The sequence below is a fragment of the Lissotriton vulgaris genome, chromosome 5 (genome assembly GCF_964263255.1).
Source record: "Lissotriton vulgaris chromosome 5, aLisVul1.2, whole genome shotgun sequence".
Lineage (NCBI taxonomy): Eukaryota > Metazoa > Chordata > Amphibia > Caudata > Salamandridae > Lissotriton > Lissotriton vulgaris.
Genome location: NC_141693.1, coordinates 185,773,467 through 185,796,469, shown reverse-complemented (window position 1 = coordinate 185,796,469; position 23,003 = coordinate 185,773,467). Strand labels below are relative to the sequence as shown.

The following is a 23,003-nucleotide window of genomic DNA, read 5'->3' as shown; positions in this document are numbered from 1 at the left end:
ATTTCAACATGCTATACATTCCGTATGGCAGAGTTGTATAAAACAGCCCCTCTCTACTAATAGCTCTGTACCAATTAAAGAACGGGTGTGAACGTGAGGAACTAAGTTCTCTGCAGACACTTCTGTCAGTACACAGGGTTAATCAGGTTTGGAAAAAAACACTTCTTCAGTAACCTATTGCTACAGAGTAAAGACTTTATGTAGATTCTTATAACAGATGTACTATAACCTGTTTTTCCCACCTATTAGAACAGAGTATATAATCTTTATTGTGCATTTTTATACATTAGCTGCTTAGCTTTGTACTCTACATAGGCTCAATACTTCACTTTTAGGTTGAAATGTTTTTATTGATTTGATAAACAAACGAGATGCAGTAAGCAATAATACCCCGAACATCGGCCAAAGATCATCATAGTGCAACACAGAGCATCAAAATTAAACAAGAGGAACCACATTACCCCCCTCTCTCCCCCCTTCCACCCCTCTCCCCACCCAAGCTGCATAGTCAGGAAAAGGGGGAAAGCAAACCTGGCGCATAGCTCATCAGTGTGGTAGAGGTTGGGTCACTTCTTGTATCAGCTCAGGGAGGCGCAATAGCCGCAGATACCTGGGGCAGGAGAGCTCGTGGAATTCGGAGAACAGCAATGCAATAAAGGTTCGCCACAAGTCTGCAAAAGAAGCCCCATCTTCCTGAAGTGAGAAAGAAATGCGTTCTTTGCCAAGCACATACCATAGCCGGTGAAACCATCCCTGCACCGTGGGAATTCTGTCTGTGCCCCAATGTGACAATATATTCTGCAGCGCAACCCCAAAAGCTATTCCCACCTGCTTGCCTTTGCGGGACTTGAGGGGAAATGTGAGCCTTTCAGATACGCCCAAAATTACATATTCAGGGAAGCGTAATAGTGTAGTGTCAAAGTTGTGGTCAATCTCATCTAATACTTGCGTCCAATAAGCTGTGAGAGTAGAACATTCCCATAACAGATGTAATAGCTTGCCGTTAGCATCGTAACCTCTCCAACAAGTGGGTTCACGGTCGGGGTCGCTTTTGTGTAGTCTGTGTTAGATTCCTTTACATCATTATTTAATGGCTGATTCCACGCTAGAAATAGTACGCGAGTGTCGAGTTCTGTAATGAATATCCACCCATTCCTTGGGAGTCAATGACCGCCCCAGCTCCATTTCCCACTGTCTTTGACCCGCATACTTAACTGCCTGTTCTGGAGGGCGTAGGATGTGGTATAATTCTGTAATAAGTTGCTTAGCGGACTGCTTAGAAAGCAGCCATCGCTTGTACTGAGTGAGGAGACTTTCTGCTCCCTGGTGGACCTGGGGCTGCATAACCCAATGCCTTATCTGCAGGTAATGGTACAGCTCAGTTTCGGGCATGTCGAAGTTGGATTTAAGATCTTCGAAGAATAGGGGGCCCTCCACTTTAAATAAATGCACAATAGACCTGTGACCCGCCTTATCCCAGTGACCAAATGTCCAGGGAGAAATCCGGGTTGTCAGTGATGGGTGTGAGTGGCGATGGAAAAGTGGTCACATTGTTGCATGTAGCTGTGGCATCCCAGGCTTTCAAGGTAGCCGCACCTCGGGCAAGCCGTATAATCCGGGGGGTCTGGAGGCTCTGCCGAAAAAGGGTACCTTCCACAAGGACTGCCCTGCTAGCGCTTGCCCCATGGGGGTCTGAAGCACATGTCCTTATTAATTTGCGGGTAATAACTTCATTTTTATGATCACATATCCTCTTAGATAACACTTGTCTACTGAGCAATAACTAACTTCTATAAGCTTTATTGAGAAAGCCTAACCCCTCTGAACCACCTTTTATATTAGTCCACATGATAGGTCACTTTGTTTAGGACATTCACTTGCCAAATGTGTATATATACTGACTACATTACTTGAAATATACATTAAGTACTCCAGAGAGATACAGAGACCTTAATTCAAAAATATCTCAATTGCCACCTAAGAACTCAACAACATATCAAACTTAAAATTACTTAAGGTTCAATAGAAAGCACACCTACTTTGTAAATCACAATTCATTTTATAAACATTATGAAATTGAAACCGCAACTAACAGTAAAATAAACACAGAAGTGGAATTGGCACCAGAGCAACAGTATTACTATACAACTTTCAATATTAATTTCCAATCTTGCTCAAAAGCAGTTTGGTAATTGCATTTTAAATATTCAAATTATTAGTACTCTCGTAATGAACAAAGATATTAAAACTAATTTCTAAATGTATTATATTTATATATTTACACACATACCTCATACTTTAATTGCACTCTATTTTTAGTAACCTGCAAATGAAGATGTATGTTGAAGGCAGCCGAATACACCAATCTCCTTTGCTCAAAAAAAACTAATTACCTCTGCAGGGCACCACTCAGAGAGTTTACACTTCCTCTACCTCCAAACCACCTAGGGCAATCTCAGTGGTTTGAGGTTATGCAACAGATATAAGTATCTGAGCCTTCAAGCCTTGCAGACAATCGCATCATAGCTTTCTTTGAAATGCATAGAGAGAATGTTGGCTATTGGTTGACCCTAATTTAACCTCTTTCTTCACACAACGAATGTAGCTCTTCCTCAGGACGTGTACTGCACGTACCACAATCCCCTTTCATGGCCGTTCAAAATAATTTTTTTAACTTCCGATTAAAATTGATAACCTGTGGTTTTGCAGCGTGAATCTTTCTGGATTCACTATGCTGTGCATTATTCCGCGGTCTAGTGGTTGGGTCCGGAATCGTAGTCTTCTTTTTTTTTTTTTCGTAGCCCAGGTGGACGTCGACGTCCCACCTTTTGGTGTCCTTCCGTGACGTCGGCACGCTTCCTGCGGGAGCTACCACCCTTGGGCGCCATCTTTAGATTCTTTTTTCGGCCGTAGGGTCTGGATCGTTCCCGAGAGGCTCCAGAATTTTGGACGGGAAGAGACACAGAAGAGTCGAATTTTGCACAGGAAAAGACGGAGAAGACGACGAGGAAAAACACCAATAAGCCGGGACGACGAGAAAGGAGAACTACGACGTCCAACCGAGAATGCGCACACTGGGGGCCCCCTGAGCGCGAGAAATGGACAACACACCTTTTAAATTCTGCCGTAACTGCCACCACAAGTACGCGCAGAAGGACCATTACCCGGTTTGCAACCTCTGCTTACTGTTCGACCACGAGAGCAAGGACTGCAACGCTTGCTCTGCCTTCACACCGAAGACTCTCCGCATTAGAGAGCGACAGAGAGGGGCCAACTACACCATGCAGGGGAAGGGCCAACCACCATCCCTTCGAGACCTGGGACTCTCGACCGACGAAGAAGACAACGTCGCCGGAGAAGAGGACAACTTCACGGTCGTAGAGACCGACAAAAAAACGGAAGGAAGGAGAGTCGTCGACCCCAAATCCCCGACAGACCATCGAAGGTCTGAATCAGACTCTCGAAAAACTGAGTCTAAGTCCTCAAAGGGAGCACTGGCGCCGAAAACCTAGACAGCCTCAGCTGCATCCAAGGACAGAGAGCCCAGCGGATCCTTCGAGAAGGACTCCCAGGCGGCGAAGACGGGCGAAAATCCAAGGTCGTGGAAGCATGTCCTCGCAAAGGAACGTTCGACTTCGACAAAGGACCCGAAGCCCGCGTCGACGTCTAAGTACACGGCGAAGAGACCAGCCGAACGGTCCGACGCCAAACAGGCCAGGAAGAAAAAACGTCTCGAGGCTGAAATGAATAACATCCTACAAAGAAAGAAGGAGTTCGACGAACGGCTCAAGCGATTCACGATTCCCTCAAACACCGACGGGTCTTGTCGAATTAGAAGAAGAGGAGGAGGATTTTGAGGCCGAAGAACTGCGGAAAACCCCGAAACTCTAGAACATCAAGAGGATGAAGTCTTCTACTATGATGAGGAGGGTGACGACGACCAGCGGACGATCCTCGGGGAGGCAGGATCTGGAGTGGCAGGACCTCGGCACCGAAAGTCCAGAAGAGGTTGTAGACACGTACCCTTCGAGGCCTTCACCGCCAGACGACAGTGGGGCGTACAATATGATCAAGAACGCAGCAACGGCGTTTGGAGTCAAGCTTGATGAAGAAAAACAAAAGTCAGACTTCCTCTTGGAGACCCTACTCCCCACGCAGACCAGAAGCCAGTATCTCCCAATGCTTGAGAATGTCATGGCTCAGGGGAAGGAGGCGTTCAAGGAACCGGCGACATGCATGTCCGTTACGCCGAGGACGGAGAAGAAATACAAACACTCCACGAAAGATCCCCCGTACATCAGAGGGACAGTCCTTGCGGACTCCATTATCACGGTGACCGCAAGGAAGAGGGCAAATGTGCCAACGACATCAGGGCCACCACCAGACAAGGAAAGCAAGAGGATGGACCTGACTGGGAGAAAGATAGAAAGGAATGCATCAATGTATTGGCGCATGGCGAACTCAAACGCCCTACTGAATAGGCACCAGTACCAAATCCTGAACCAAATTGGGCAGCTGATGAAGCACCTCCCAGAAGATTACCAACAAAGAGCCTCGCACCTCGTGGAGGAGGGGAAAAATGTGACGAACGCTTGCCTCAAAACAGCCTTGGATGGAGCAGACAAATTCAGCAGGCTGATGATGTTGGGAATCACTGGAAGAAGGCAAGCCTGGCTCAAGATCTCAGGCTTCAAACCAGAGGTTCAGCACAACATTCTTAGCACCCCATTCAATGGGGAGACACTGTTTGAAGCGCCGTTGGATGAAAAACTCACCCAGCTTAAAAAAGAAAACGACACTGTAAGGTCCATGGGGGCCTTACAATTCAGAGGAATGAATAGGGAACCCGTCACGTAGACCGAACGGAAGAGGGGGAAACCAGCCAGGAACGTCACACCAGACCTTCCAGCAGGCCAGCCAGGGAGATACCAGACACAGCAGGGACACCAAAAACAAAACTGGCACCACCAGCAAAAGGGCCACTCCTTTCGCGGGAGAGGAAACGGACGTGGCCAGAATAAAAGAAGGGGCCATCAAGCCACCTCTAATTGACGCCATCACACAGTACGTGCCCACCCGCACGACGCCTCCCAGGGTGGAGCACAAGAGGACCAAATATCATAGAACATGTAACACCAGTAGGCGGCAGGCTAAGTCACTTCTTCAGAGAGTGGAAGAAGATAACCACAGACAAGTGGGTACTGAACATCATACAGTTCGGATACTGTATAGAACTGGAAAGGACACCGCCAAACAGAAAACCAAAAAAGAGGGTGCAGTCAGGAAAAGAAAAGGAACAAGGGGGTGTACTCCACCTACTTCCTGGTACCAAAGGTGGACGAAACACTAAGACCCATCCTGGACCTCAGGTTCCTGAACAAATACATAGAAACACAAAAATTCAAAATGACGTTCCTACAGGAGGTCTTTCCCCAGATTGGGGGCAGAGATTTCTTGACCACCATAGACCTCAAAGACGCCTACCTGCACATCCCGATGAACAGGAGGCACAAACATCTGCTCAGATTTACCATCAACAAACATCACTACCAGTTCACAGCCCTAGCGTTCGGCCTAAAATCCGCACCAAGGGTCTTCACCAAGTGCCTCGCAGCAGTGGCAGCGCACCTGAGAAGGGAAGGGATCCATGTATACCCTTACCCTGGACGACTGGCTAATAAAGGCAAGTTCACACAGGACATGCAAGGAACATGCCCAGCGCGTGACAAATACTTTGATGGACCTGGGATTCTCCATTCACCGGGGGAAATCCTCTCTGGAACCGGCGCAGGTAAAAATCTTCCTAGGGGCGCAGATCAACACCATACAGAGCAAGGTGTTCCCCAGCGACAATAGGACACAGGCGCTACTGAAGGAGACGCGCCTCTACCAGAAGGGACGAGCTCTGACAGTGAAAACTGCGAGCAAGGTCATGATGGCCTCCTGCATACATCTAGAACCAAATGTACGCCTCGACATGAGACCATTCCAAGAATGGCTGCAAGAACGATGGTCACAAGCTACAGGGAGTTGGGAAGATCTAGTGGTTGTAACGCACGCAGTGCAGGGGGAGATGTCGTGGTGGAACATGGAGAACATAACACAGGGAAAACCTCTAACATCACCGACCCCAACGGTGACCATCACCACAGACGCATCCCAGAAGGGATGGGGAGCACACATGAGCAAGCTCAGGGTGAGGGGTCTGTGGACTCCAGCAGATGCGGTCAAACACATCAACTACCTAGAACTGAAGACTGTGTTCCTCGCCCTGAAAGCCTTCCAGCCGGAGAGTGTTGATCCAGACAGACAACACGACAACGATGTTCTACATAAACAAACAGGGAGGAACGCAATCTCCGCCGCTATCGAACCTAGCACAGGAGATATGGAGATGGGCCATCCCACTAAAGATAGACCTGCTAGCCATACACCTACCAGGGAAAGACAGTGTGGAAGCAGACTGGCTCAGCAGACAGACATCGGCATCCCACGAGTGGGAGCTCAATGCAAAGGAAACGCTAAGGCTATTCAGAAGGTGGGGAACACCGACATCTGAAAGAGACACGTTAGTGATAGATTCCTTACCTTAGAATATCCCCAGGCGTCAGACTGGATCTGGAAATTTTTGCGTAGCAGTACCCATGCGCGCCGGTAGGCGTCGTCTGCGGCTCCGCGTCCGTCGTCGGCGTCGTGGGCACCGTGATGACGTCGGAGTACTTAGACGCCGCCTCCGCGTGCTGACGCCAGTTCTTCTTTTTTCTGCGCCAGCAAGCGCAGATCTGGAAAAAGCAGTAACCCTTAGTCAATTTTTGACTAATTTTTTGGATCACTTTTGATCATTTCTCGAGTCTTTCGACTCCGATCGGTGCCATAGGGATGCCCGGATTCAAGCACTGCGAGGATTGCGACCGCACGATGTCGGTCACGGATCCTCACCACCTGTGTCTAACTTGTCTAGGCATCGACCACGACGACAAGGCCTGCGCCGACTGCCGGGCCCTCTCTTCGAAAGCCAGGCGGGAGCGGTCCCGCAGGCGACTCGAACTCCGGCAATCGACCCCGCGCCGTGAGAGGTCCCGGTCCCACGGGAGGTCGAGGGATTGGTCGTGGGCCCGGAGCCACCACAGCTCCGAGAGTAGGCACCACCCCTCCGGGTCGAAGTCTTCGTCGGAAACACCAGAAGTCGAAGAGGCGTCATCGCTCTTCTGACTCCCCCTGACGCTCGCGCAACGCGGCCGGGGGTTCGGGTGACACCGCCCACGCGTCCCTGGGCAAGACGCGACGCCGGGGGAGATCGAGCGCTTCCTCATGGCCATGAGGAACCTCTCTTCCCCGACGGGCTTCGCGGCGCAGGTCCCAGCGGACCTGTCTGGGGCCCCTAGCGGGTCGGGGGCATCGGCCCCAACGCCGTCTGGTGCTTTGGCCCCGACGCCGCCGGCGGGCACAGCGCCGCAGGGCCCAACGGTTCCGACTCCGCCGGCGCATTCGGGCCCGGCGCCGCAGAACCCCACTGGACCCACTTCGGGATCTGGGTCGTCGCCGGTGGACCTAACAACCCCCCCCCCCCCCCCCCCCCCCCGGGCGTCGGTCCGTCAGGTGTCGCCACCGGCACCGTCCTCGGGCGGCACCGTCCCCGATGCCTCCTTCGCTCCAGTTCCGACGTCGGCGCTTGGGGTGTTTTACTTCAATGAACCGGCCCCATTAATTGAAAACCCTGAGTATCAGGAGATGGGTGATGAGGAGGATTGGGAGGGGTCTGAGGACCCTCTGACCCATGAGTTTCAGTCTCAGGAGGACTGGACAGGGGAACTTGGGGGGCCAGTGGTCTGGACACCTCCCCAGACACTGGTTTTGTCTCTCCTCCTACCGTGGCTTCGGAGGAGGGGGCAACCTATAGTCTGGTGTTGATGAGGGCTGCCAAGGCCTTGGGCCTTGAGCTCCCCGTCCCAGCCGTGAGGACTAACCTCCTCACTGAGGTCCTTAAACCGCAGTCAAGCTCGGCCGAGCCTCTGCTGCCCTTTAATGAGGCCTTGACCGACGTTCTTTTGGGTACTTTGTCCAGGCCCGCTACGTATTCGCCCGTAGATAGGAACGTGGCCAGACGCCACCGCCCGGCCCCGGGCGACACATGTTTTCTGTCCACCCACCCCACCCTCGAGAGCCTGGTCATCCAGGCATCCAATTCCCAGACCGCATTCCCGTCGGCTCCGCCGGACAGGGAATCCAAGAGGTACGAGCAGTACGGAAAAAAGATCTTCTCCTCCCTTAGTCTGGGACTGCGGTCTTCCAACACCGCATGCCTCTTGGGCCGCTACACCCACTCTCTGTGGGAGACGGTTGCGGAAGTGCTGCCAGAGTGTCCGTTGGAGGTACGGGCCAAACTCGGCCAAGCCCTTGTGGAGGGCCGAGATGCAGCCAAATATTCTATCTGGTGTGGGCTGGATACCACCGACTCACTAGGTAGAGCGATGGCAACGACGGTGGCGGTTAGACGCCACGCCTGGTTAAGGTCTGCCAACTTTTCGGCCGATGTCCAGAACACACTGATGGACATGCCGTTCGATGGCGTCGCCTTTTTGGCGACAAGGCAGACCATGCGCTTGAGCGTTTTAAGGACTCCAGGGCTACGGCCAAGTCCTTGGGCCTCTCGGCCCCGTGCCAGCAAACGGGTGCCTTTCGCTCCTTTCGTGGCCAAGGAAGGGGCGCCCCCACACGTGCTGCCAGCCACACGCCGCAGACTAACTACCAGCGCGGTGGCGGCCGTGGAGGCGGTCGGGGACAACGGCAAAGCCAGTCCACAGCTTCCCCCGCAGCATCCGCCTCTAAACCCTCCTAGTCCGTGCTTCTCGGCCCATGTGACGCCATTGGGGGGCAGGGTTCGCCATCACCACTCTCACTAGCGCACTGTCACTTCGGACAGGTGGGTGCTGCAGATCGTCCGGAGGGGCTACTCCCTCCCCTTCGAGAAGACCCCTCAAGCCATGCCACCGCAACACCACCGCGTATCGGGGGATCATTTGCGGCTTCTGCAGGAGGAAGTTACGGCCCTCTTGGCCAAGGGGGCCATCGAGCGCGTTCCTGGGCCAGAAGTAGAACTTGGTTGCTACTCCCACTACTTTCTGGTACCCAAGAAGGGCAAAGGGGGCCTACGCCCTATCTTGGACCTACGGAACGTCAACGGCTTCCTCAGGAAGGAGAAGTTCAAGATGCTGACTCTGGCTCAGGTCTTAGCTGCCCTGGATCCAGGAGACTGGATGGTAGCGTTGGACTTGCAGGTCGCTTATTTCCACATCCCCGTCCTGCCGGCCCACCGGCGTTACCTGCGGTTCACGGTAGGCCACGAGCACTTTCAGTTTACCGTGCTTCCTTTTGGCCTTACCAGCGCCCCACGGGTGTTCACGAAAGTGATGGCGGTGGTCGCAGCTCATCTGCGCAGGTTAGGGGTTTCAGTCTTCCCCTACCTCGACGACTGGTTGTTGAAGGCAGGCTTGCCCCAGACAGTTGTCAGCCACCTCCAGACGACGGCAGACCTCTTGCACCAGCTGGGGTTCTCCATCAATGTGCCGAAGTCTCACCTGGGTCCCTCTCAGAAGCTCCTTTTCATCTGAGCGGTTCTCGACTCGGCGCAGTTTCGGGTTTATCCGCCCGAACAGCGGGTTCGGGATATACAGTCTCTCATTCCAATCTTGCAGCCTTTATCCCGAGTCCCGGTCAGGTTGACGCTGCGGCTTCTGGGGCTGATGGCTTCCTGCATCCTTCTGGTGCATCACGTCTGTTGGCGGATGCAGGCTCTGCAGTGGGACCTGAAGTTTCAGTGGGCCCAGCATCAGGGTAACCTGTCCGATCATGTCCTGATCTCGGAGGGCACTGCGAGACAGCTGCAGTAGTGGCTCACGGACCGCGATTGGGTCAGTGGCAGATCCCTCTCCCCTCCCCAACCGGAGCAGGTAGTTGTGACGGACGCGTCCCTCCAGGGCTGGGGAGGCCACATGGGAGAGGCGGAGATCAGAGGCCTCTGATCTCCGGGGGAGTCCTGGCTCCATATCTACCTTTTGGAGCTGCGGGTGATTCGTCTAGCACTGAAGGCATTCCTCCCCTCTGTCCGAGGGGGTGCAGTGCCGTGCAGGTGTTCACGGACAACACCACCACCATGTGGTACTGCAACAAACAGGGCGGGGTGGGGTCGTGGACCCTATGCCAGGAGGCTCTGCGTCTCTGGCAATGGCTGGAACATCAGGGCGTGACCCTGGTGGTTCAACACCTGGCAGGCTCTCTGAACGCCAGGGCGGACAAACTCAGCCGCTGGTGCATGATGGATTACGAATGGCTTCTGAACTCTGACGTGGCGCAAGGTCTCTTTCTGCAGTGCGGAGAGCCTTGGGTAGATCTATTCGCCACCAAAGAGAGCGCGCAATGTCATCAGTTCTGCGCGTTGGAATTTCCAAGGCGGCACTCGCTCGGAGACGCTTTTCGTCGCGAGTGGAGTTGCGGTCTGTTGTACGCCTTTCCGCCTATACCACTTCTGCCCAGAGTGCTGAAGAAGATCAGGCGCGACCAGGCACAAGTCCTCCTTGTGGCTCCAGACTGGGCACGAAGGTACTGGTATCCCGAGCTTCTCCGTATGTCAGTCGATCCCCCGGTTCGTCTGCCTCTTCAGGAGGACCTTCTGTCGCAGCAGCAGGGGACGGTCCTCCACCCGAACCTGTCCAGTCTCCACCTCCATGCTTGGAGACTGAGCGGCAACAGTTGAGGCCATTTGACTTGCCTCCTGAAGTCTGTAACATCATTCTGGCAGCCAGGCGTCCCTCCACAAAGTCGGTATACGCCTGCAGGTGGAACAGATTTGTGGCATGGTGCACAGCAAAGGCTGTGGATCCTCTCTCTGCCCCTCTTTCTGAGGTTCTTCTCTTTCTTCTTTCTCTTGCCCAGCAGGGCTCTGCTCTGGGCACTCTCAAGGGCTACCTTTCTGCTCTTTTAGCTTTTTTGAGGCTGCTTGATCAACCTTCTTTGTTCAAGTCCCCTATTGTTAAACAATACTTGAAAGGCATCACACATACGTTCCCTCCTGTGCCCTTTGTGATGCCTCAGTGGGACTTATTTATTTTTATGTATTTTTAAAGTTTTATATAGCGCGAACAAGATCTTCTCAGATATCAGAGCGCTTTACATAGAAGGGTACATGAGGGAACATAGTCAAACAAGTAAATCAATAGATCACACAGTACAAATAGTACAAATAAGTGACTGCAAAGCCAATCATGTGAGTAATAAGACGACTCAAACAAATACGTAAAGGTGTCACACATGTAGTACAGATCGGTGCTGGGTGTTAATAGGGTTCGAGATAGTAGTTAGCCATGAGGATAGCTTTTACTTCTTTTTTTAAAGAGTGTAGTGGAGGAGATAAGCCTGGTTTCGGGAGGGAGTGAGTTCCAAATCCTAGGCGCCATTCCTGAGAAGGAGCGCTTGTATGTTTTTTCCTTCCGGAATCTTCGAGGTTTCAGCAGAAGATTGTTTGTGCCTCTCGTGTTTCTAATTCCCCCAGAGATTGTCAATTTCTGAGCGAGGTAGCCGGGTGAGTTTAGGTGTACCGCCTTGTGTGTCATGCAGGCGATTTTCAGATGTATTCTGGCTTCAAAAGGCAGCCAATTCAGGGATTTCAAGTCGGGGGTAATGTGGGAGTGCTTTTTTGACCCAGTGATGAGTCTCGCTGCAGCATTTAGAGAAGCTTTTAGTGGTGCGGTTGTAGTTAGGGGGAGTCCGCAGAGGGCGGTGCTGCCGTATTCAATTCTTGGGATGACTAGTGCTTGTACTGCAGTTTGGAAGTCTTTGGCTGGGAGGTAGGGTTTAAGTTTCCTCGGAGTATTGATCTGGAAGTTCGCTCCCTTTGTTGCCTTGCTGATATGTTGCTGCATGTTGAGATTGGTGTCGAGTGTTATGCCTAAAGATTTTGCTGAGTCCACGATGGTGGGTTGGACATTGAGTGCGGTTAGGAGTTTAAGCCAATGTTGAGTGGTGGAGATCTTCGCTGGAGGTGAGATCAGAAGGAACTCTGTTTTCAGGGCATTGAGTTTGAGGTGATTATCGGCAAGCCAGGATTGGGTGCATCTGATCGTTGAGTTCAGGAGCAGGATGTCATTGGGTGATTGTAATTTGAGGTAAAGTTGGGTGTCATCGGCGTACATGTGAAAGTGTACATTGGATGCTTGTAGCAAGGTGGTGAGAGGTTCCATGACTAGGTTGAACAAAGTTGGGGATAGAGAGGATCCTTGGGGGACGCCTAGCGTTACAGGTATTGGCGAGGACATCAGGTTGTTGCTCTTGAATTTCTGCGACCTGTTGTGAAGAAAGGAAGTGAACCACTTGAGGGCAGTTCCAGATAAGCCCATTCTTGTGTTTAGTAGTTCTAGTAGATTCTCATGTTTAACGGTGTCGAATGCTGAGGAGAGATCAAGAAGGATGAGGAGGCAGGTGTCGTTTTGGTCTAGCATTTGAAGTGCGTCGTCTATGTGAGTCATAGCAGTTTCTGTGCTGTGTCCTGCTCGGAAGCCTGACTGGTGAGGGTTGAGGAGATCGAATTGCTCAATGTGTTTAGTCAATTGTAGTTGTGCGCATTTTTCCAGCAGTTTGGCGAGAGTGGGGATATTGGTGATGGGACGGTAATTGTTGAGATCAGAGGGGTCGGCTGTAGGTTTCTGTAGTAGAGGTGTGACCTGACCAACTTTGAGGGAGTCGGGTATGTTTCCTTGTTGGAGAGAGCTGTTGATAATTTTAGTCCAGAGAGGGAGAAGCAAAGGGGTAAAGTCTTTTACTGAGAAGGCAGGGAGGGGGTCCGTGAGGTGATTGGATGGTTTCAGGGTGCTGAGCAGTTTGCCAATTTCTTCTTCCGAGTATGTGCTGAAGGTTGACCATGTAGCATTGTTTTTTGGTTCAGTGGGTGCTAGGCATTGGGGTTTGGAGTAGAGGCTTGCGTCAATGAGGAGATCGCTTTTTATTTTGTCAGTTTTTTGGATAAAGAAAGCAGCAAAGTCTTCACAGGAGGGTGCCTCATGCCCAGTGTTGAGTGGTTGTGGTTGCTCCTTGGATTGTGACTTGATTAGCACAAACTGTTTTCTCGGGCGGTTTTTTGCTTGGTCGAGTTGGAGGCTGAAGAAGTCCGATTTTGAGCGTTTTATTTTCCTGAAGTAGGCGTTTCTCTCTTTCTTAAGATCTTTTAGGTGCATTGCGGAGGGAGTAGATCTCCAGGTCCGTTCTGCCATTCGCATGTCTCGTCTATCCTCGTTGAGACTCCCGTCGTACCATGGTTTGGAGATTTTAGTAGAGACTCTTTTTAGCTGCATAGGTGCAGCCTCATTAATTATAGAGTTGAACTTGGTTCTTACTTTTCTGATGTGTGCTCCCTTTGAGCCAATTCACAATCTGTCCTCTTCACCTTCTCACTTTGAAGACTGCCTTCCTGGTAGCCATCACCTCTGCCAGGAGAGTGAGTGAGCTCCAGGCTCTATCCTGTAAACCTCCTTTCCTTTCGGTCCATCCGGACAAGGTTGTGTTGAGGACAAGGCCCTCTTTTCTACCCAAGGTAGTCACGGCCTTTCACATCGGGCAATCTATCACCTTGCCCACCTTCTTTCCGCCTCTGCAACCCTCGAGAGAGGAAGAGAGGCTCCACGGTCTGGACCCAAAACGTGCGCTCTCGTTCTATCTGGATCGCACACGCCAGTTCCGGGTGGATGACCAACTCTTTGTTGGTTACGTGGGTGCTAAGAAGGGAAAAGCGGTACACAAACGGACCATCTCGCGGTGGATCATATTGTGTATCCATGCGTGCTACTCCTTGGCTAAGAAGGAACCCCCTGTTGGGCTGAGGGCTCATTACACTCGAGCCACAGCGACTACAACTGCCTTGGGCCGAGGAGTGCCCTTGCAGGACATTTGCCAGGCGGCTAAGTGGGCCTCGCTGCACACGTTTGCAAGACACTATTGCCTGGACAGCCAAGTCCGGAGGGATGGCTTCTTTGGCCGTTCCGTCCTCCAGGACTTTCTGGTATGATTATTTGTTCGCAGACCCACCACCAGGGTTGGTATTGCTGGGGTATCTATTCTATGGTAAGGAATCTATCACTAACGTGTCTCTTTCAGATGCACAAGTTACTACTTGTGTAACGATATATCTGTAAGAGACATTAGTTAGTGATAGATTCCTTACCGACTCACCCATCCTCCCCGTTCTGCGAACCGATATCTAGGGTTAAGGTCATCCCCTTTCAGGGCCCTAGTTTCAAGGCACCAGTGTTGGTTTTTAGCATAGCTCTGCGTTTCTGGCGCGGAAAAGCTGTGTCTAAGAACTGACGTCAGCATGCGGAGGCGGCGGCTAAATACTCTGACGACGTCATCTCGGCGCCCACGACGACGGACGCGGAGCCGCAGACGACGCCTACCGACGCGCAAGGGTACTGCTACGCAAAAATTTCCGGATCCAGTCTGACGCCTGGGGATATTCTAAGGTAAGGAATCTATCACTAACTAATGTCTCTTACAGATATATCGTTACACAAGTAGTAACTTGTGCAATAGACCTATTTGCAACACACCAGAATGCAAAATGCCAAAGCTTCACATCCAGGCAACCAGTTGAAGGTTCCCTGGGGAATGCCCTATGAATAAGCTGGTCGAGGACATTTGCTTACGCTTTTCCCCCGATACCTCTGATACACAGAGTACTCAACAAGTGCAGGAGCAGCAACAAGACCCTGATCCTGGTGGCACCACAATGGGCCAGGCAGACATGGTACTCACAGATAATGGAAATGGCACAAGGTGCTCCCCATAAGTACGGGAGAAGAAAAGACCTACTGTCCATGCAAAACGGAGAGGTACTACACCCGAAGCCAGGGAGCCTCAGCCTAGCATCATGGCTCCTGAAGACAGAGTTCGCGCACCTGAGGTTACCGGAGAGCACTCTGCGGGTACTGCGAGAGGCAAGGAGGCCTAGTACACGAAGGTGCTATTTGGCAAAATGGAAAAGGTTCACACAATGGTGCAGCAAGAAGAAGCTACACAGAAAGATGACAAGGGAGTCAGCAGTGCTAAAGTACCTCACGCACCTGCTGAAGGCAAGGCTAAGCTCATCCTCACTGAGAGTACACCTGGCAGTGATTGTGGCCTACACAAGAGGAGAGACTGGAAAGAGTTTCTTTACGTCACTGATAGTAAAGAGATTCAAGGAAGGGGCGAAAAGGATCGCGCCTCCTAAGAGGATGCCACCACCAGCATGGGACCCTAATCTAGTCCTAACAGATCTCATGAAGGCGCCTTTTGAACCGATTCATAAGGCTTCCCTACAAATGCTAACAATGAAAACAGCCTTCTTTGTGGCTATCACCTCCCTGCGCAGGGTGAGCGAACTACAGGCGCTAACGCTACAAGAACCCTAAATCCAAATTCACAATGATAGGGTGGTGATGAGAACGGACCCACACTTCATGCCAAAGGTGGTGTCAAGGTTTCACATCAACCAGACAGTACAAATACCAAGCTTCTTTCAAAAACCAACCACAAGCGCAGAGAGGGCACTCCACACTCTGGACGCTAGAAGGGCAGTAATGCACTACATAGAAAGAACAAAGGAACACAGGAAGACGAAACAGTTCTTTGTGTCCTTCGCAAGCAGTTTCCTGGGTAGACCAGTAACTAAGGGGACTATCGCGCGATGGATCGCTCAAACTATACAATTCTGCCAAAAACAAGCAGACCAAGAACCAGCGGAGATGGCACGTGCCCACTCAACTAGGAAAAAGGAGCAACAATAGCCTTCCTGGCTAACACACCCATTCAAGACATGTGCCTGGCGGCAACATGGGCTTCAGTGCACACGTTCACTAAGCACTACTGTGTGGATATACAAATGAACAAGGAAGCACAAGTAGGACAAAAAGTGCTTCAACATATATTCAACAGCCAACGCTCATCTTCCACCCAGCCGCCACAAACATAACAAACCGCTACAAAGTCTATGCACAGCATAGTGAATTCAGAAAGATTCACACTGCAAAACGAATAGTTTCTTAACTGTCGGTGTAGTTTTGCAGCTTGAAGGTCTTTCTGGATTCACTAGCGAACCCACCCACCTCCGCCAGAAAGATGAGGCTGGAGAATCAGGTGGTAAAAAACAAGGACAATATTGAAACGGACACCTTGAAGGACAAAGCAGATAAAATAACTTACTTGAACATTGCCAAGGATTCGCAAAAACACAAAACGAGAAAAAAAAGAATCCAAAGATGGCGCCCAAGGGTGGGTGCTTCCGCAGGAAGCGTGCCGATGTCAGGGAAGGACACCAAAATGTGGGACGTCGACGCCAACCTGGGCAAAAAAAAAAAGAAAAGACTACGATTCCAAACCCAACCACTAGACCGCGTGATAATGCACAGCATAGTGAATCCAGGTAAGAAACTATTCGTTTTCCTTTATGGTTATTCTAAGCAGTTTGTCATTTGTACTGTGCTAATACACACTTTTATCTCTCCCTGTACAGTCGAGCTCGCGTTACACTTGCAGGATCGTAAAAAGAGGTTGTGGCGAGGTCACTCTGTAAATTTCCATGCATCTCTTGCAAGAGTCTCGCAAGATCAAGGCCACACAGCAATCTTCACGTCCAAAAGCTTGTAAATTACTCCTGCGGTATCATAGGAAGATTTCAAAATTATCCAATAGAAAAGCTCCTACTATTCAACCAGTAACTCTCCTCCATACAAGCAACAGTTGGTCACAGCCTAACCTACTTTTCTAGCTGTCAAAGTTCTGCCAATTAAATGTATACTTTTACAACCCTCCCATGTTTTCTCTTTGCAAGTAATGCCATATTGCTCCTGAAGCTTACTCATTCTGCTGTGCACTCTTCTTGTGACTGAAACTTCCATGCTACACCATGGTTCACCTCTGGATTGTGGGGCACAGCCCCATCCACTGGCCTAGAGAACATGCCATTGACGGTTGCATTGACAAAAACCTTGGATTTCCAAACGTGGACATTACTTGGATTGGCCATAGAGGTATTAAGTGGCATCAATTGTTACCAATAGTTGAGAGCATTTTGGGTGGTGAGCACCCAGACCCTCCTGATAGTGCACCAAGGTTGCCATGATCTAGGCACAATCAAGCGGGTTGTGCTTGAAATCCAAATGAAGGAGTCCTTTTCCCAATTAATTGCCTCTTTTCTCACCCAGCCTTTAATATATGCCAAAGGCAAAAATGGCAATGGGTAAAAGAGTTTTGTCCGAAGATTGAGAAATCCCTCAATCATTTTAATGAACTAATTTCTGCATTTCTTTGTAATCATGGCCTGAGCTCTATTTATCATAACAATCTGTCTTGATATGCCAGGTGCCTGTAGGCGCAATGGAGTGCTTTTCACTGCAGAAGGAATCTGGGTCTTCCTTAATAACATCATGGAATGCATTGGATTCTATGTGGAACTAAACACTATAAGCACAAAGGGTTTCGTTGAAGCCACCCTATTCCTACATATTGTGATTCTTTCATTTTATTACTCCCTTTTTTGGGATATACTGATACCTGTGAGACTCTCACGAGAGCACCCAAAACCCTCCTGCCTCTCCTGTATTTGTTAAACTCTTGTGAGCTCAAACATTTGACCTGCACCTCAAGGATGACGGCTGTGCATTGTATGGGGTGTGTAGTACAGCGTGCAAATATACAAGCTTCTGCACGGAGACCTCTCTTGAGACACAGTTTCTCTACACCTCCCAACTTTTTGCAATCCTGCGAGAGTCTTGCAGGATCATAAACTTTTTTTGAGAAATAATTTTCACTCTTCTTCATTATAGTACTTATGCTTTAGAGTCCCCACTAGTATGGTATAGGAAGAAAGTGCCCTCTGCACGGAGACCTTTCCACAGTATGACAGGTGTGCATAGTCAGGTGTGAGGGACACTGGATTCTTCCTAAATATAGCACATGAAGTATACTCTCTTTAATTTCATAGGCTGTACCAAATTTAGCATGTTATTCGGATGCACCTTCTTTCTCACGTTACTTAGTGTCTCAGATATAACTAAGTCCCTAAACCTATAGTCCGCTGTTATGGGAGTTTTAGTCTTTAATATACCCATAATAAAGTTGATATCTAAGTTTTCAACAACACTATTGAGTCAATAAAGTCCAATCTCTAAAAGTAGCACTTCAGCATTGAAAGTCATTTCTTAAACCATGCTTTTGTTTTCCTTTTCACAATTGATTATAGCGACATATATTCAGCACTTGAGAGCAACAGATACAACTATAATCCATGGGTTGGCTATTAATTGGAAAGTATGTCACTATCAGAAGTGCATCGTTCGGTGTGAGGGACACTGGATTATTCTCTGACACCTCACCGTAGGGCAACTGCTGTTTACAGTAGGGTGTGGGAAGGGACTGACCTTTCCAATAATACCTCGGCTCAAGGTGACCAGTGTGCATAATAGGGTCTACAAAGACACTACCTCTCCCCAGGACGACCAGTATGCAAAGAAGGATGGGGGAGGGACTTGCATCATATCTGAAAACTCTAATGCATGACGGTTGTGTGAAGGTACTGGCCTTTCCATATTGTGGAATGAGGAGGGGCTTACCTCTCTGCTAACAACTTTCCTCAGGGTGACAGATGTACGAGTAGTACGTAGGAAGGAAATGACCTATACGCTGAGAATTCTGTCTTAGATGATAGATTTGCATAGTTGAATGTGGGGAAAGACTTACCTCTAACTAAGACCTCTGCCCATGGAGACAGGCGTACATAGTACCATGTAAAAAGAGAGTTCTTAGTCCACTAAGATCTCTCCTCAAAGTGACTAGTGTGCATGGGAGGGTATGAGTTAACATCTATATTAGAGCATGGGAAATGAGAGCTTGCTACTGACACCTTTCCGCAGGAACACAGTTGTGCACAGTACGATTTAAAAAGATTGTTCTCTCTGATCAAACCTCCTCTCAATGTAACAGATATACATAGTACATATTTCTCCTCAGAGTGACAGTTATATATAGTAATGTATAAACAGAAACTGCCTCCTCTCTCCAGACTAAGAGGGGTATGTAATCGAGTGTAAAGAGAGGCTGTCCTCTCCACTCATGCTTCTCTACAGGGTGATGTGCATGTGCAGTACTTTGTGTCAAACAACCGCATATGTGCTGACATCTTTCCCCAAGCTCACATGCAGAAGTAGTAGAGTGTGAGAAGACACAGACCCGTTCTTTCACCTCTGTGCAAGATAATGCTTGTTATACATAGTAAGATGTGCAGTGGGAATAGTCTCTCCTCTGAGTACTTTCCCAGGGATGACAGCTATGCAGCCTAGGGTGTGAGGAAAGGATCTCTTCTTTACTTAGAACAGTCCCCAGAGTAACAAGCGTGCGTAGTAGGGTGTAGATAGGAGCTTGCATCTCAGCTGAAACATCTTAACAGATTAATGTCCATGCATATTAGGGTATGTAGAGAGTTTGACCTCTGAAAAACCTACCACTCTCTTGAATGACTGGTATGTGTTGTAGAGTATGGAGGCAGACTGCCTCTGTGCCAAGACCTCTCTCTTATATGAGAGTTTCCATACTACCGTATGGTGAAGGAGTGATCTCTTTACTGAGGCCTCACTCTAGCATAACAAGTGAGTGTTGTGGGGTGTACACATAATTGGTTTCTCTGTTAACACCTCTCCAATGTTTGTGTGTATCTATGTTCTAGATCATAACTGTCTTTGTGTTTAGAGGCAGCCAGTACATGCTAATTATGTGATATAAAAGTGTATTTGACTTGAACGAACTATAAGCATACAACTAGATTAGAAATTAGTGGTTGGATAATCTCAGTCAAATAAAGATAGACTAAAGTACTTATTCTCGTAACAAATGCACACTCAAATTCATTAAAATGATTGAAGTCTGTAGTAGGAACATTTTGAGTTTATTAGGGTAATTTGTCCATATACACACTACACACAGCATAGCATGTTCGTTACTACAATCACAGCAAACACTTCATTTTCATAATGCATTACTCATATTATACACCAAAAAAGAATTATGAAGTGCTCAATTTTTCCACATAAGATTTAATATAATTCTCCACAGAGACAAACTCACAGAGTACAACATTAAATTATAAACAAGCAGCCTTCGTCTACAGTACGTACTTTCATCTCAATCAAAGGCTTCCAACGCATTTTCTTCTTTCATTAAAAATAGCGGAACAATTAGTAGAAGTGGACTAAATCACCAGGTGCTCTATAACTCCAGTTACCTTTTAATATCCCCACTAAAAGTAATTTGATGAATGTGATTTGTGTTCAGTAGGGAGCCCTAGATGTCCTGTACGCATAAGCATGATTGTTCTGCCTAGCCTAACAAAAAGGGTAAACAATATGTAGTCAAAAGGTTCCAACCTAATTTTAAATTTGTACTTGTTTTTAAGGGAATTGATGATAGGGGTGTACATTTTACTATCAGCTAACCACACAAGGTGAAATTCCCTTCAAAGTAATCTTCCTAAATATAGCACATGAAGTATACTTTACTTAATTTCATAGTCTGTACCAAATTTAGCATGTTACTCAGATGCACCTTCTTTCTCACGTTACTTAGTTTCTCAGATATAACAAAGTCTCTAATTCTATAGTCAGCTGTTATGGGAGTTTCAGTCTTCAATATACCTATAATAAAGTTGATATCTAAGTTTTTAACAATACTATTGAGTCAATAAAGCCCAAGCTCTAAAAGTAGCACTTCAGCATTGAAAGTAACTTCTTAATCAAACCATCCTTTTGTTTTCCTTTTCACAATTGATTGTAGGAACATATATTCAGCCCTTGTGTGCAACAAATGCAACCATAATCCATGTTTTGGCTATCAACTGGAACGTACTTCACTGTATCAAGACACAATCTACAGATTATATTTGTTATTTTATTTTGTTCTACACATATTTATCAATTATCTGTATCCTGGAATGGTGTATACTCAAAGTGAAAACTTGTATCATTTCACCCATGGATTTTGCATCTGAAGATGCGCAACATGGGTACTGTGCTAGGCAAAACTAATGTAATGGATATAAATGTGTTGTTTTCTGTGGTGTGGCATATCTTGTGATATCTGCAGGAGAGACAAATAGTGAATGAGATTACCTGGTTGGCCCAACTTTTTCCTCATCCCATCTTTTCCCCTCTAATTCCTTCAATTTTCTAACTGGAATTAACAATGTGTTCCCAGAGATAATGTACTTGCTGCTCGTAGTTTTTCCAACACAGTATCCTTTCTTACAAAGTATCATTCAAGAAAAATATTGTTGGGTGAATTGCCATTAATTTACTTTAAGGAATGCGCCAACTGGATTATTTGATGTGCGTCATTTGCACAGAGATGGCACTTTGATGTGAATCTCACCCTCTACTTCAAAAAAGCCCCAAACCGCAGCTACGCATACACGAGTTTCAACACATTTTGTCAAATCAGTTTTTTTTATGTGGGAGAAATGCATATATAAATAAATGCCTAAAGTCAATTTTTTTAAATTCTTTTTTGTATGTAGTGGACATGATGTGTCTTCATCGCCAGAAAATGACAAACCAGTTAGTTCTTCTGCATCCGTAACCACAGAAGGTGGTGAATCGCTTGAATCTCCTGCTGTGACAAAACCAGACAGCACCCTGTCACCACCTGCACCAGCTTCGGGACCTGTGAAAGAAACACTTCAGAGCGCCTTGATAGCCCTTGACCAAGAAAAGTAAGACAAATATCAAAGTTAACTTAACCCATTGTCTAAAATTCAGGCCTTGAACCAGTAGTTAAGATAATTGGAAATTGCGGATAAGGAGACAGTCGTGGTGTTTCCAAGCCAAGAAAATATTTTATTGGCGAAAATATTTATATTAAAGCTAGACTAAAAACTGTCAACCTTTCCTTTGACTTTTTTTCACAAAATCGTTCTAACACATGCTGTTAAAGTTTAGTATTGTTGTTGTTTACTCCCTTACACTCTGTGTCTTCCCCACTGATTTTGGTTGTTCCTGTGCCTGGAAGAAGAAAAATATTTTCACTGTTCCCAGACGTTGTCCATCATACCTTCCCTCAAATGTTCCTGCCACCCTTCAGCACTTTGCTGTCAGACCCCTAAACAACTTAGTACTATGTCCATTGGTCCTGGGCTACTCGATCACTCTACGCAAACTTTGACCCTTCTTTTTCCACCATTAAAATGCCTACATCGTGACTGATATATTCCTACATTGTTGGAATGATGGCTGTAACTTATTAGAGAATGGCAGTATCCTTGGTATATTGTGGTGCCGCTCCGAAAAGTGATTTTTGCTGTGCCGGAGATTCACATACACTATACTTGATGATAGTCCACAAACAATTCATGAATCGCCCTGCCCTCTTAAAACAGTAGACTGCCACATGCTGAAATTTGCCTTGGCCTCTTTGAAAACCATAAGGTCCCTCCTTCACAGCAAAAGTGCCAACATGATAAAAGTTTTTTGCTGTTCACTTGGCCCCCTACATTCGAATCTTGGCATGTGCTGTATCCAGCTTGCCTTCCCCTTCTGTTATTTTACCCATGTGTAAGAATTAGGGGTTATTAACGATTGATTTATCTTTCATAGTTTAGGACATCTGCAGCGCTGGCTCACTATTCAAAATTCTGTTCGCTGTAGCTCTCTTCCTTGCCATAATCTTCATCTTTTATCCATTTGCGTAGTTCACCACAAACTTTTGCTTGCTATGATCATGCTATTTCTAACAATAATGAAGGCTATGCCTGAACTTCTGTTCAACTACTGTGTCATCTCTGGCTTATCCTGCTGTACATGGGTTCTACAAACTGCGGTGTACATCCCTAAGAACAGAAAACACGTTGTTTACATCAGGTAGGAACTTATAGTCATTCAGGATCAAGTTCATGCATGTGGTTTATTCTTCTGCTCTGCTTGGTGGCGTTTAACATC

The 23,003-nt window shown here is 48.0% G+C and overlaps 1 protein-coding gene across 10 annotated transcripts in view; it reads left to right on the top strand.

The window, feature by feature from the left end:
• Positions 1–23,003, top strand: part of EHMT1 (euchromatic histone lysine methyltransferase 1) — an 834,115-nt gene that overhangs the window by 452,776 nt on the left and 358,336 nt on the right. For all 10 annotated transcript variants that reach the window (XM_086921124.1, XM_086921127.1, XM_086921128.1 and 7 more), the window contains one exon: positions 21,587–21,781. In XM_086921124.1, the coding sequence (XP_086777250.1) occupies positions 21,587–21,781 (195 nt within the window). The remainder of the gene's footprint in view (positions 1–21,586; positions 21,782–23,003) is intronic.